General features: G+C 44.8%; 1 protein-coding gene across 1 annotated transcript in view; it reads right to left on the bottom strand.

The window, feature by feature from the left end:
* Window positions 1-15,707, bottom strand: part of wdr70 (WD repeat domain 70) — a 196,605-nt gene that overhangs the window by 146,005 nt on the left and 34,893 nt on the right. Inside the window, exons 6-8 of the mRNA XM_087975431.1 lie at window positions 10,206-10,265; window positions 9,910-10,043; window positions 9,411-9,564 (exon numbers count right to left, since the gene is read on the bottom strand). Of these exons, the coding sequence (XP_087831557.1) occupies window positions 9,411-9,564; window positions 9,910-10,043; window positions 10,206-10,265 (348 nt within the window). The remainder of the gene's footprint in view (window positions 1-9,410; window positions 9,565-9,909; window positions 10,044-10,205; window positions 10,266-15,707) is intronic.

Genomic DNA, 15,707 nt, shown 5'->3' with positions numbered 1-15,707 from the left:
CCTATCCAATGCCCGCTTAAATGCCCATAAAGAGGGAGAGTCCACCACTGCTGCTGGCAGGGCATTCCATGAACTTACGACTCGCTGAGTGAAGAACCTACCCCTAACTTCAGTCCTATATCTACCCCCCCCCTTAATTTAAAGCTATGCCCTCTTGTAATACCCGACTCCATACGCGGGAAAAGGTTCACACTGTCAACCCTATCTAACCCCCTAATCATCTTGTACACCTCAATCAAGTCACCCCTAAACCTTCTTTTCTCTAATGAAAACAGCCCCAAGTGTCTCAGTCTTTCCTCATACGATCTTCCTTCCATACCAGGCAACATCCTGGTAAACCTCCTCTGCACCCGTTCCAGTGCCTCCACATCCTTCCTATAGTATGGCGACCGAAACTGCACACAATATTCCAGATGCGGCCGCACCAGAGTCTTATACAACTGCATCGTGACCTCAGGACTCCGGAACTCAATTCCTCTACCAATAGAATTCCTCTACCAATACCCAGAGGCGGGAATTGAACCCAGGTCTCTGGCGCTGTGAGGCAGCAGTGCTAACCACTGTGCCACCGTGCCGTTGACATAACAACTACCCTGTCACTCTCACTCCTATCCAGAATTATCTTTGCTATCCTTTCCTCTAAATCTCTAGAACTATTCGAAGGCCTCAAAAATTCCCAACAGGGTGACCTCTCCTTTCCTGTTTCTAACCTCAACCCATACTACCTCAGTTGACGAGTCCTCCAATGTCCTTTCTGCAGCCATAATACTGTCCTTGACTAACAATGCCACACCATCCCCACTTTTATCATCTTCTCTCTTCTTACTGAAACATCTAAATCCTGGAACATGCAACAACCATCCTTGTCCCTGTTCTATCCATGTCTCTGAAATGGCCATAACATTGAAATCCCAGGTACTAACACATGCTACAAGTTCATCCACCTTATTCCGGGTACTCCAGGCACTGAAATAGACAATCCAAAATAACGTCTTGCTTGCCGGTGCCCTGTGACCTGAAACCTTATTTCGGACCTCCCTCCTCCTCCTCTCAACCTCCTCTATACTGAACTACAATTTAGGTTCAATTCGATGGGCCGAATGGCCTTGCTTCCACTCCTCTATCTTTTGGTCTTATCCCCCTGCTGAATTAGTTTAAACCCACCCAAAGAGCATTAGCAAATTCCCCCCCAGGATATTGGTACCCCTCTGGTTCAGGTGAAGACCATCCTGCTTGTAGAGGTCCCACCTACCCCAGAAAGAGCCCCAATTATCCAGGAATCCAAAACCCTCCCTCCTGCACCATCCCTGTAGCCATGTGTTCAACTCCTCTCTCTCCCTATTCCTCGCCTCACTAGCACGTGGCACAGGCAACAAACCAGAAATAACAACTCTGTTCGTCCTAGCTCTAAGCTTCCACCCTAGCTCCCTGAATTTTTGCCTTAAATCCCCATCCCTTTTCCTACCTATGTTGTAAGTGCCTACATGGACCATTACTTGGGGCTGATACACCTCCCCCGCAAGGATCCCGAAAACATGATCAGAGACATCACGAACCCTGGCACCTAGGAGGCAACACACCAAATGTGAGTCTCTCTCGTTCCCACAGAACCTCCTATCTGTCCTCCTAACTTTGGAGTCCCCAATGACTAGTGCTCTGCTCATCTTCCCCCTTCCCTTCTGACAGACTCTGTGCCAGAGACCTGTGCCCCACTGCTTACCCCTGGAAAGTCATCCCCCCCAACAGTATCCAAAACGGTATACTTGTTGAGGGGAACAGCCACAGGGGATCCATGCACTGCCTGCCAGTTCCCTTTCCGTTCCCTTGTGGTAACCCATCTCCCTTCTTCTTGTACCTGAGGTATGACTACCTCCCTGTAACTCCTCTCAATAACCCGAACGATCCGCAGTTCATCCAGCTCCAGCTCCCTAACATGGTTTTCGAGGAGCCGGAGTTGGGTGCACTTCCCACAGATACAGTCAGCAGGGACACTAGTGGTGACCCTTATCTCCCACATTCTACATGAGGAACATTCAACTGCCCTAACCTCCATTCTCACTGTTCTAAATTCCCAACAAGCCTCCTGAAACTAAAAGACCTTGGCTATTCATCGTCTCCATGCCCCTCATGATTTTATAAATCTCTATAAAGTCACTGCTCATCCTCCAACCCTCCAGGTAAAACAGCCACACACTATTCAGCCTCTCCTTGTAGCACAACCCTCCCAACCTGGCACATTCTTGTAAATCCTTTCTGAACCCTTTCATGTTTCACACATCCTTTCTATAGCAGTGAGACCAGAATTGATTGCAGTATTCCAAAAGTGGCCTAACCAAATTCCTGTACAACTGCAATATGAGCTCCCAACTCCTATACTCAAAGCTCTGAGCAATAAAGGCAAGCATATCAAACGCCTTCTTCACTCTCCTTTCTATCTGTGATTCTACTTTCAAGGAACAATGAACCTGCAGTCCAACGTCACTTTGTTCAGCAACACTCCCAGAGCCTTGCAAATGCAGTGTTTCTTCTCTCAGCTTACAGCCAGTAGCTTAATAAGAGACGCCCCCCGCAGATACAGGTCCAGTGCTGGTCGGAGGAGGCAGAGGATCAACTCCGGTGATGTCTGGAATCGGCTGACTGGGCCGTGTTCAAACAGGCCGCAGGTACCTTGGACGAGTACGCTACCACCTTCACAGCCTTTATCAGCAAGTGTGTGGAGCACTGCATAACAAGGAAGTCAATCCGGGTGTTCCCCAACAGGAAACCCTGGATGAACCAGGACATATAGAACCTGCTAAAAAGCCAGGCACGAGGCCTTCAGATCAGGAGACCAACTCAAATACAAGGAATCCAAGTATGACCTTCGCAGAGCCATTAAGACAGCCAAGGACCAATACCGATCCAAACTAGAGACCCAGACACCCGGCGACTATGGCAAGGACTGAATGACATCACAGGTTCTAAAAAGAGTGTGTGCAAGGTAGCAGACGATGACATATCCCTCCCAGATTGTCTCAATGCCTTATATGCTCGCTTTGAGCAGTATTTCGGTGGAGGGGTAACACCTATTCCGACAAGTCCTGACGAACCTATCCAAACAGTCATTGCATTAGAGTCAGATCAGTTTTCTTTTTGTGTGAATCCAAGGAAAGTGACAGGACCAGATGGAGTACCAGTACCACTCAGAGCATTCACAGATCAACTAGCAGAGGTCTTCTCAGACATCTTCAACCTTTCCCTGCATCAGGCCACTGTGCCTGCCTGTTTCAAGAGGGCCAACATCATCCCTGTGCCTAAGGTGGCTCATGCAACATGTCTCAATGACTACCGCCCAGTGGCCCTAACTGTGGTGGTCATGAAGTGCTTTGAAAGGCTGATCATGGCATTAATCAGCTCCAGCTATTCTTGACCCACTTCAATTTGCCTATCGGACCAACAGATCCACGTTAGATGCTGCATCACTTGCCCTTCACTCCTTCCTGAAACATCTCGACTCCAAGAACAGCCTCACGAACACTCAACACTCGAGCCTCCCAGGGTTGCGTACTCAGCCCCCTACTGTCCTCACTATATACCTATGACTGTGTTGCCAAATACCAGACTAACGCCAGTTACAGGTTCGCTGATAACACCACCATAGTCAGTCGAATCTCAGATGGTGAAAAAACAGACTACAGACAGGAGGTGGAAGACTTGGAAATATGGTCCACTGACAATAACCTAGCTCTCAATGCCGGCAAAACCAAGGAACTCAATATTGACTTTTGGATGGTACTCTTGCCCCCCTACACATTCACAGCGCAGAGGTGGAACGAGTGGAAAGTGTCAAGCTCCTGGGAATGGTCATCCAGAACAAGCTTTCTTGGACTTTTCATGTGGACACACTGGTTATAAAGGCCCAACAAAGTCTCTTCTTCCTCAGGCAGCTGAGGAAATTTGGCATGACGGTGAATACCCTTACCAACTTTTATAGATGCGCCGTCAAGAGCATTCTGTCTGGATGTATCACTACCTGGTATGGCAACTGTACCATTCAGAATCGGAGACGGTTACAGAGAGTGGTGAACTCGGCCCGGACAATTACAACCTCCCATCTATAGATTTCATCTACCAGGCCTGGTGTCAAGGAAAGGCCGCCGGCATTCTCAAAGATCCATCCCACCCTGGCAATGGTTTTCTACAACCTCTACCATCGGGGAGAAGGTACAGAAACCTGAACACACGCACCAGCCGGTTTCTAAACAGTTTCTACCCTACTGTTGTTAGAATACTGAATGGACTCACAAACTCTTAACATTCGCCTGTACCTGTGTTTTTGTTTTTGCTGCTGTTTACCTATTATTTACTATCTATGCTACTTAACTCTGTGATCTGCCTGTATTGCTCACAAGACAAAGCTTTTCACTGTGTCTCGGTACACGTGTATAAGTCCTGCCCTGATTTGCCTTTCCAAAATGCAGAATTTCACATTTATCTAAATTAAGCATCTGCCACTTCTCAACCCAAAGGATCAAGGTCCTGTTGAGCTTTGAGGTAACCTTCTTCGCAGTCCACTACATATCTAATTTTAGTGTCACCTGCAAACTTATTAACTATACCTGCTATGTTCATAACCAAATCATTTGTATAAATAACAAAAATCAGTGGGCCCAGGACTGATTCTTGTGGCACACAGCTGGTCACAGGCCTTCAGTCTGAAAATAAACCCTCCACCACCACCCTCTGTCTTCTACCTTTGAGTTAGTTCTGTATCCAAATGTCTAGGTCTCCCTGTACTCCAAATGATCCAATCTTGCTTACCAGTCTACCATGCGGAATCTTGTCAAATGCCTTACTGAAGTCCACATAGATCACGTCTGCCGCTCTGCCTTCATCAATCCTTTTGGTTATTTTTGCAAAAAACTCAATTATGTTATTGAGGCACGATTTCCCACACGTGATTTCCCATGACACTTCCCATTTCATTTATAGAAATGTTGCAAACAGCTGAGGCCCAAGCAGTGATCCTTGCAGTACACCACTCATTACTGCCTTCCACTCAGAAAAAGACCCATTGATTTTCCCTTGCTGTAGTGGCACGGTGGCTCAGTGGTTAGCACTGCTGCCTCACAGCACCAGGGTCCCAGGTTCGATTCTAGCCTCGGGTGACTGTCTGTGTGGAGACACGTTCTCTCCGTGTGTGCTTGGGTTTCCTCCAGGTGCTCTGGTTTCCTCCCACAATCCAAAGATGTGCAGGTTAGGTGAACCAGCTATGCTAAGTTGCCCATCGTGTTCAGGGATGTGTAGGTCAGGTGCATTAGTTAGGGATAAATGTAGAGTAATAGGTTCAGGGAATAGATTGGGTGGGTTTCTCTTCGAAGGGTCAGTGTGGACTTGCTGGGCCAATGGGCCTGTTTCCACACTGTTGGGATTCTATGATCTATCTGTTTCCTGTCTGTCAACAAATCTCAATTCATGCCAATATACGATCGCTGTTCCATGGGCTTTAATTGTGCCTACTAACTTCTTATAGTTCACCTCATCAAAAGACTTACAAAAATTCAAATACCGTAGGTTCTGCTATCAGGCATGTTTCTTCAATGCGAAGTGACTTTAACATGATTGAAGAATTTAGACTATTATTTGTAGAATGTGAACTTTCCTTACCTGCACTGGCTGAGGTTACAAACAGGAAAGAAGAGGTCACCCTGTTGTGAGTTTGCTCTTGGCCTCCAAATAGTTCCAGAGATGTAGAGGAAAGGATAGCAGAGGTATTCCTGGATAGGAGTGAGTGTGACAGGGTAGTTGTTATGGGTGACTTTAACTTCCCAAATATTGACTGGGAATACCGTAGTTTGAGTACTTTAGATGGGTCAGTTTTTGTCCAGTGTGCAGGAGGGTTTCCTGACACAGTATGTAGACAGGCCAACAAGGGGCTAGGCCACATTGGATTTGGTACTGGGGAATGAACCCGGCCAATTAGATTTGGAGGTTGGTGTTAGATTTGGAGGTTGGTGAACACGTTGGTGGTAGTGACCACGATTTGGTTATTTTCACTTTAGCGATGGAAAGGGATAAGTATATACCGCAGGGCAAGAGTTATAGCTGGGGGAAAGGCAACTATGATGTGATTAGGCAAGATTTGGGATGCAGGGAATGGCCTCAATTGAAATGTGGAGCTTATTCAAGGAACAGCTACTGCGTGTCCTTGCTAAGTATGTACCTGTCAGGCAGGGAAGAAGTGGTCGAGCGTGGGACTGTGGTTTACTGAAGAAGTTGAATCTCTTGTCAAGAGGAAGAAGAAGGCTTATGTTAGGATGATGCGTGAGGGCTCAGTTCGTGTTACAAGTTGGTCAGGAAAGACTTAAAGAGAGAGCTAAGGAGAGCCAGAAGGGGACATGAGAAGTTGTTGGCAGGTAGGATCAAGGAAAAACCTAAAGCTGTCTATAGGAATGTCAGGAATAAAAGAATGACTAGAGAAAGATGAGGGCCAATCAAGGACAGCCGTGGGAAGTTGCGCATGGTGTCCAAGAAGATAGAAGAAGCATTAAATGAATATTTTTCATCTGTATTCACACTGTCAAGGAGAATACCAAGATACAGGCTACGAGACTAGATGGGATTGAGGTTCACAAGGAGGAGGTGTTAGCAATTCTGGAAAGTGTGAAAATAGAATAAGTCACCTGGGCTGGATGGGATTTATCCTGGGATTCTCTGGGAAACCAGGGAGGAGTTTGCAGAGCCTTTGGCTTTGATCTTTACGTCGTTATTGTCTACAGGAATAGTGCCAGAATTTGATTAGGGATAGTCAATCAAGTTTTGCGAAGAGTAGCTTGTGCCTCGCAAACTTTATTCAGTTCTTTCAGAAGATGACCAAACAGATGGATGAGGATAAAGTAGTTGATGTGGTGCATATAGATTACACTAAGGTGCTTGATAAGGTAACCCAAAGTAGGCTATTGTAGAAAACACAGAGGCATGTGATTGAAGGTGATTTGGCGGTTTGGATGAGAAATTGGCTCGTTGAAAGAAGACAGAGGGTGGTGGTTCATCGGAAGTATTCATCCTGGAGTTCAGTTCTGAGTGGTGTACCACAAGGATCTGTTTTGAGGCCACTGCTGTTTGTCATTTTTATAAATTACCTGGATTTGGGGGTAGAAGGATGGGTTAGTAACTTTCCACATGACACTTGGAGTTGTGGATTGTGCTGAAGGATATTGCAGGTTACAGAGGGATATTTATAAGCTGCAGAGCTGGGCTGAGAGGTGGAAAATGGAGTTTAATGCAAAAAAGTGTGAGGTGATTCACTTTGGAAGGAGTAACAGGAATGCAGAGCACTCGGTGAATGGTAAGATTCTTGGTAGTGTAGATAAGCAGATCTACCTCGGTGCTCATGTTCATAGATTCCTGAAAGTTGCCACCCAGATTGATAGGGTTGTTAAGAAGGCATAGAGTATGTTAGCTTTTATTGGTAGAGGGATTGAGTTTCGGAGCCATGAGACCGACTTGCAGCTGTGCAAAGCTCTGGTGCAACCGCACTTGGAGCACTGCATATAGTTCTGGTCATCACATTATAGGAAGGATTTGGAAGCTTTGGAAAAAGTGCAGAGGAGATTTTCTAGGATGTTGCCTGGTCTGGAGGGATGGTCTTATGAGAAAAGGCTGAGGGACTTAAGGCTGTTTTCATTGGAGAGAAGAAGGTTGAGAGGTGACAAATTGAGACATAAGATAATCAGAGGGTTAGATAGGGTGGACTGTGAGAGCCGTTTTCTGAGGCTAGTACTGTCTAACTTGAGGGGACATAGCTTTAAATTGAGGGGTGATAGATATTGGACAGATATCAGAGATAGTTTCTTTAGTCAGAGAGTAGTAGGAGCGTGGAATGTGCAGGTTGTAACAGCAGTAGACTCGCCAACTTTAAGAGCACTTAAATGGTCACTGGATAAATATATGGATGAAAATGGAATAGTGTAGGTTAAATGGGCTTCAGATTGGTTTCACAGGTCAACACAACATCGAGGGCTGAAGAGCCTGACCTGCGCTGTAGTTCTAAGTTGTATAATATGATTCCAGCCCCATTAGCTTAAATGGCAAGTCTATTGCATGATTTTCTTATAAGGTAAGATCGCACAGCAACCAAACTATCGCGTTATATCAGAATAGAGTGTACACCACATCCACTGATTCTCCCTTACCTATTCTTATAGTTACACACTCAGAAATCTCTAGTCAATTTGGTAAGAGTTATTTACCATTCATAAATCCATGGTGGCTTTGTCCAATCTCATTAATGCTTTTGAAATATTCTGTTATCACATCTTTTACATAGACTTCAGCAGGTGCCCCATTGCTGATGTTACCCTAACTGGTTTGCAGCTCTGTTTTTCTCTCCCTTTTTAAATAGTGCAGTTATATTTGCCACCCTCCAATCTATTCCTGTGTCTATAGAATTATGAAAGATGATGACTAATGCATCCAATATGTCCAGGATCACTCCCTTACGGAAAACATTCTGTGATTCAGACATAGACATCTCAAACACGATGGACTAGTTTGATGGTTAAATGTTGAAATCCTGTTTGCACTTGTGACCAAGACCAGGCGAAGGACCAAACACAAAACCATAAAGTGTTGGAAAAACTCAGCAGCTGTTCCTTTGGAGAAGAGAAAATAAGAGTCAACACTCCAATTCAAAAATAATTTCTTCAGAACTGAAGGAAGGTAGAAGTGTGATGGATTTTGTTTGCCGAATCAGTGGAGACAGGGGAAGAACGAGAGAAAGGTATGAGACAGATTAGAGGACAGAGATTAAATAAGTAAGGTGCAGTTGGAGTCTTCATGGCTGTAGTAAACAGACATGGCACTGACCCAAACTAAATGTACCATAATAAACCACTATGCCCAAAAACCAAGATGCAAACTGCCAAATGGCAGAGCATAACCATTATGGGTCTGAAATTGTTGAGCTCAATCTTTAAATCCAGAATTGCAAGTTAAGATGCTGTTGCTCAAGCTTGTTTCAAACAAACCCCTGGCAGAATTAGAACATTTCAGGGTCTTGCTCAGTCATTTCAGAAGACAGTAAGAGGTAACCACATGGCTGTGGGTCTGGAATCATACATCAACCAAAATGGATCAGGACAACAGATCTCATTCTCTGAAGGACATTGGTGAATTGGGTAAGTTTTTCGTCAGAATCTAGTCAGGTTCATGATAATTATCAACAAGACAAAAAAAATTATTCCAGATTTAAATTTTGAATTTAGATTCCTCTGGAGGCCATTGTGGTATCTCAGCTGATTTCTCAAAGCCTCTAGATTATTCATTCAGTAAAACATTTCCTTAAAAGAAGAGCCAGCAATGTTAGCAAGAGAGGCTGCCAGGTACTAGGAGACATGGAACTCAAGTATTAACATAAAGCGCTCTGGTACCTTGGTCTTAGCTTGATCAACAATGTATTGGTCGCCTTTTACACACTCCATCACCTGAAAGCCATCACGGTCCAACACCTTGGCCTGGGCACTTCCAGCCACGCACAGAATCACATCTCCTGTTGAGCTGTACTGCAATGACTTAATCTGATGGCTACAATGAAAAAAAAACAAAACTAAAAAACACAGCATCCAACAGCCTGTGCTATCCACACCACTTCTGGAATGCCCCATGGTTCTAACACTGCCCTTCGCCTGTCTTGCTCACTGCCACTGCATCCAACTCAGCAGTAAGTGGCATTCGGGGTTAAGAGTGATTAGGAGGGGATTTAGGATAGTCTTTTGAGAAGTTTGAAGAGGTTCTGTGGGATTAGTGTTTGGAAAGTTAAGGAAGGATTGGAGGTGGACTGGGAATGCTATCAGTTGTTGGTCAGGAAAGAGGTGGGGGAGGGAAGTAATTGTCCTGAAATACAGAGGAGTTCACAGCGTAGCCACTCACCACTCACAGGGCTGTAATGATCGAAATGCCTGTAATGAGGCATCCATTCCTGCAAAGTCCCAGAGCTTCACCTCGTAATCGTAGCCCCCAGTGACAAGTCGTGCCCCCGAAGGATCCAGTCCCAGTGCTGACACCTGCAGCCACAAGAAATCTTTCCACAATCCTTGGCTTTTACAACAGTTATTTTCCCATTTCAGTCCACAACCAAACATACTGAGAAATAAAGGTACGGTCTTTACAAAATAAGTACTTCTACAGCCTGCACACTGTCAAGGCTGAACAAAACCCTCACTCACCGTTTTTTTGCCATGGGTTAGTGTGATTTCATGCGAGTCTGGAATCCGTTTTAATGGGTTCTAGAGAAAGATAAAAGGAACACGGTTATTCAGCTTCGATCAGCACTTCAACTTGTATAGTCAAACTGACATTACGTTTTTGTCATTGCTATCATTTGCTATCCATTCGTAACCATTTGTGTTGATAATTCATTTAACTTATTGTAAATGTGTCATGCTTTCAGATATCGCATGTTGGAAAAAATTTTTGTTTTGACATTTTTCTACTTTCCTTCCTCCATTTGCCATGAGCCCTCGTTTCCTCTGCCTTCCATTTTTGCTTTGTACTTTTCTATCTTTCTCTTTGGCCTTTTAAATCACTTTATGTATCTGCAAACTACTCCTTTGTGACACACAAAATTAGAACATCTAGATTTCTCTACATCTTGGAATTCAGCAGTCATTCTCCATTTAAATTATATCTGCTCTTGTATTCTTCCTGCCAAAATAAACAACTTCACATTTCCTACAGCTTAATCAATCTGTAACACTGTGTTCTGCACTCTGTTCTGCTACCCTGACACACACTGTGTTGTATGATCTGCCTGGCTAGCATGCAAAACAAACTTTCCATTGTATCTTGGTACATGTTCTTGGTTCCTGAAGAAGGGCATATGCCCGAAACGTCGATTCTCCTGTTCCCTCGATGCTGCCTGACCTGCTGCGCTTTTCCAGCAACACATTTTCAGCTCTTGGTACATGTGACAACAATAATCAAGCAATCAATCTGTCAGATTTTTGATCAGTTCATGTATCCATATTTGTCTGCAGCCTTGCTATTTCATCTTTACCACATAGCCTCCAACCTATCTGCAAGTCATCTACAAATGGTACAGTGACGGGAGATGGTAGCGTACAGAAGCAAAGAGGTCCTTCTGCAGCTGTACAGGGCCCTGGTGAGATTGCACCTGGAATATTGTGTGCAGTTTTGGTCTCCAAACTTGAAGAAAGACATTCTGGCTATTGAGGGAGTGCAGCGTAGGTTCACGAGGTCAATTCCTGGAACGGTGGGACTATCTTATGTTGAAAGATTGGAGCAACTGGGCTTGTATACACTTGAGTTTAGAAGGCCGAGAGGGGATCTGATTGAGACATATGAGATTATTAAAGGATTGGACACTCTGGAGGCAGGAAACATGTTTCCGCTGATGGATGAGCCCCAAACCAGAGGACACAGTTTAAAAATAAGGGGTAGGCCATTTAGAACAGAGTTGAGGAGAAACTTCTTCACCCAGAGAGAGGTGGGTGTGTGGAATGCTCTGCCCCAGAAGGCTGTGGAGGCCAAGTCTCTAGATACTTTCAAGAAAGAGTTGGATAGAGCTCTTAAAGATAGTGGAATCAAGGGTTATAGGGATAAGCAGGAATAGGATACTGATTGAGGATGATCAGCCATGATCATAATGATTGGTGGTGCTGGCTCGAAGGACAGAATGGCCTACTCCTGCACCTATTGTCTATTGTAGTGGAATCAGAACCGGTCCAATCAAAAGCAGGGCCTAATGTACTGGGATGGAAATGTGTTGCTGGAAAAGCACAACAGGTCAGGCAGCATCTAGGGAACAGGAGAATCGACGTTTCGGGCATTAGCACTTCTTCAGGAATGAGCTAATGCCCGAAACGTCGATTCTCCTGTTCCCTAGATGCTGCCTGACCTGCTGCGCTTTTCCAGCAACACATTTCCATCTCTGATCTCCAGCATCTGCAGACCTCACTTTCTCCCTAATGTAGTGGGGACATGCATCCAAATCCTATCACCGTAATTGGTGAAATGTGAATTCTATGAATAAATCTGGATTATACAGCTAAAATAAAACAGGTGTTGGAGAAACTCAACTGGTCTGGCAGGACCGAAGGAAAGAGAAAGTTAACATTTCCAGTCATTTCTATTATCCTCAATTGAGACAGCAAGAGTCAGACTTTTTACAGTACGGATAGAGGCTCTTCAGCCATTGTGTCCATGCTGGACATCAAACATCCATCTATTCCGATCCATTTTTATGCATGTGGCCCACAGCCTTGTATGCCTTGGCATTTTTGTCTTCATCTAAATTCTTCTTGCATGTCTTGAGGGCTTGTGCCCTCTATCACCCTTTTTTTCTCTGTCACTTGTGGGATGTGGACATGCTGGTTGTGCAAACATTTTTATCCCATCCCAAAGTGCTCTTGAGATGCTTGTGATGAGGTGCCTTCTTGAAATGTTGCAGTCCATGTGTTGTTGGTAGACCTACGATATCCCTACAGAGGGTGTTCCAAAATTTTCACCTAGCAACAATGAAGGAACAGTGATATATTTCCAAGTCAGGATGGTGAGTGGCTTTGAGGGCAACTTGCAGATTGTGGTGTTCCCATGTATCTCCTGCCCTTGTACTTTGAGACTAAAGTGATTGTCGTTTTGGAAGGTGTTAAGGATCTTTGGTGAATTTCTGCAGTACATCGTGTAGATAATACTTACTGCTGCTACTGAGGATTGGTTGGGGAGAAGTGGATACAATGCCAGTCTTAGATTCCCTACAGTGTTGGAAGCTAAGACTGGCATCGTATCCACTTCTCCCCAACCAGTATTATCGAGCAGGTTGCTTTGACCCAGATAATGTCAAATTTCTTGAGTGCTGTTAAAGTTGCATTCACACAACTGAGTGGGGATTATTCTGTCACACTGCTGACTGTGGACAGACTTTGAGGTGCCAGGTGGTGAGTTACTCAGTGTAATATTCCAAGCCTCTGATCTGCTCTAATTGCCACTGTATTAATATGGTGAATCCAGTTCAGTTTTTGATCAATGTAACCCCAAGGACGTTAATAGAGGGGAAATAACTGATGGCAGTGTCATTGAATGTCAAGGGGCAAACCTGGATATTGTCCAGATCTCATTGCATTTGAACATGGACTGCTTCAGTACCTGAGGAGTCACAAATGGCACCAATCATTGTGCAATCTCCACTTCTGACCTTACAATGGAGGGAAGGGCATTGATGGAAACAGCTGAAAATAGTTGTGCCTACCTCACCTACCTGAGGAACTCCTGTAGAGATGACCTGGAGCTGAGATAACTGACCAACAACCACAACCATCTTCCTTTGTACCAGGTATGACTCCAACCAAGAGGAAATTTTCTCCCTTGATATCCACTGATTGCAGTTTTATTAGGACTTTTTGATGCCACACTGTGTTGAATGCAACCTGGATATCAGAGGCTGTCACACTTACCTTTGGAATTTACCTCTTGTCCATGTTTGAACCAAGGCTGTAATGAGGTTAGAAATTAAGTGGCTACGCTGAAACCCAGACTGGACGTCAATGAGCAGGTTGTTGCGAAGCAGGTGTTGCTTGGTAGCACTGTTGTTGGTATCTTCCATCAATGGAATGGCAATTTGTCAGGTTGGATTTGTCCTGTTCCAAGTTCTGAAGGAGCAGTCTGCAGCACCATTTCAGAAATGTTATCAGGCCTTTGCAGGATGTAGTGTCCCCAACCATTTTGTGATATCACATGGAGTGAAACAAATTAGTTGAAGACTGGTCTCCATGATGCTGGAGATCAGTTGGGAGGAGGCTGAGATAGGTCATTCACTCAGCAATTCTGGTTGAAGATTGTTGCAAAGCTTCAGCCTTATCTTTTGCACTGATGAGGTGGGCTCTTCCCTTATTTAGGATGTGGATATTTATGGAGCCTCCTCCTCCAGTTAGTTGTTCAATTGTTCACCATCATTCACAACTGGATGTGGCAGGACAGCAGAGGTTCAGTCTGATTTGTTGGTTGTGAAATTGCTTAACTCGATCACTTGCTGCCTATGATATCTGACATGAGAGTGTGGTGCTGGAAAAGTGCAGCAGGTCAGGCAGCATCTGAGGAGCACGAAAATCGACGTTTCGGGCAAATGCCCTTCATCAAGAATTATCAATGTCACGTTGACAGTTCTCGCTGTTGTTTGGTGTTCTGACTTCTACATTGCCAAGCGCTGAGCGTCAGCTCTGATATACCACCTACTATCTCCCCCTACACCATGATCCCATGATGGAACATCAGGCTACTGTGTCCATAATGGTCACTAATTTCAATTCATCGAGTGATCTCACCCCAACTGCTTCCAAGCTCATTGTCTCCCAACCCCAAACATACCAGTCTAACCTCCCTCCCAAAATCCACAAAAAGGACAGAGATCTCAGGGCACAGTTTCATAGCGCCTTGAAAGTGGAGGCACAGGCAAACAGGGTAGTGAAGGCCACTTTCAGCATGCTTGCTCTCATCAGTCAGAGCACTGAGTGACTTGATGCAGCTGTTGGTGAGGCCGTTTTTGGAGTAGTGCACGCAGTTCTGGTCACCCTACTATAGAAAGAATATTATTAAAATAGGAAAAGTGCAGAAAAGAGTTAATAGGATGCTACCTGGACTGGAAGGTTTGAGTTAAGAGGAGAGCTTGGATAGGCAGGGAACTTTAACCTGGAGTCGAAACGTGTGGTGCTGGAAAGCATAGCAGGTCAGGCATCATTTGAGGAACAAGAGAGTCGATGTTTCCGCCTTATGCCCTTCATCAGGAATATAGAGGAGGAAGGGGGCTGAGAAATAAATAGAGGGGTGGCGGTGGGGCTGGGGGGAGGGGGGGACTAGCTAGGAAGGCGATAGGTAGATGCACTTGGGGGACATTTGTGGTAGGTTGGTGGGGTTAGTTGGTCAGATAGGTGGGAAGGAAAATGGACAGGTAGGATAGGTCAAGAGAGTGGTGTCGAGTTGGAGGTTTGGATCTGGGATGAGGGAGGGGAGAGGAGATTTGGAAACTAGTGAAGTCAATTTTACCCTGGAACATAGAAGACTGAGGGATGACCTTAATAAAGGTCTACAAAATCATGAGAAGCATAGATAAGATAGATAGCCAACAGCTTTATTCCATAGTCGGAGAGTCTAAAACTAGAGGGCATCAGGTTAAGGTGAGAGGGAAGAGATATAAAAGAGTCCATGAGGGGTAATTTTTCATACAGGGGATGGTGAGATTTATACCAGGTCTGCGAGATTTATACAGCATATCTGGTCAGCATGGACGAGTTGGACCAAAGGATCTGTTTCTGTACTGTACGACTCTAAGCTTCTGCTCACTCTGGCCTCAGAACTCATTTCTTCCTACCTCAAGTCTATTTTTTTCACCTCTTGTCCAGTTCTTTTCCACTTAATCTGCAATTCTTCTGACAGTGTATGTCAGTTTCAGAATTTCTGGTTCATGGGCTTCAGCTGCCTCCTCTTTACCATGCACATGCAGTCCCTTTACAAGTCCATTGTCCATAAGGAAAAAAAGCTTGAATTGTGCCCATCTACCACCAACCTTGTCTGCCTGGCTGAGCTTATCCTCACTTTGAACAACTTTCTGGTCTCCTTGCTACATGAAAGGTATTAAACTTGAAAGAGTTCACAACAAATTTCAAACATGTTGCTGTGATTGGAGGATTTGAGCTACAGGCAAAGGATGAATAGGC

This window comes from Chiloscyllium plagiosum, unplaced genomic scaffold, assembly GCF_037043375.1.
Source record: "Chiloscyllium plagiosum isolate Xiang-an unplaced genomic scaffold, Cpla_swu_hap1 HiC_scaffold_2, whole genome shotgun sequence".
NCBI classification, from domain to species: Eukaryota; Metazoa; Chordata; class Chondrichthyes; order Orectolobiformes; family Hemiscylliidae; genus Chiloscyllium; species Chiloscyllium plagiosum.
Note: the sequence above shows the minus strand (reverse complement) of the source record. Positions and strands in the feature narration are given on the sequence as shown.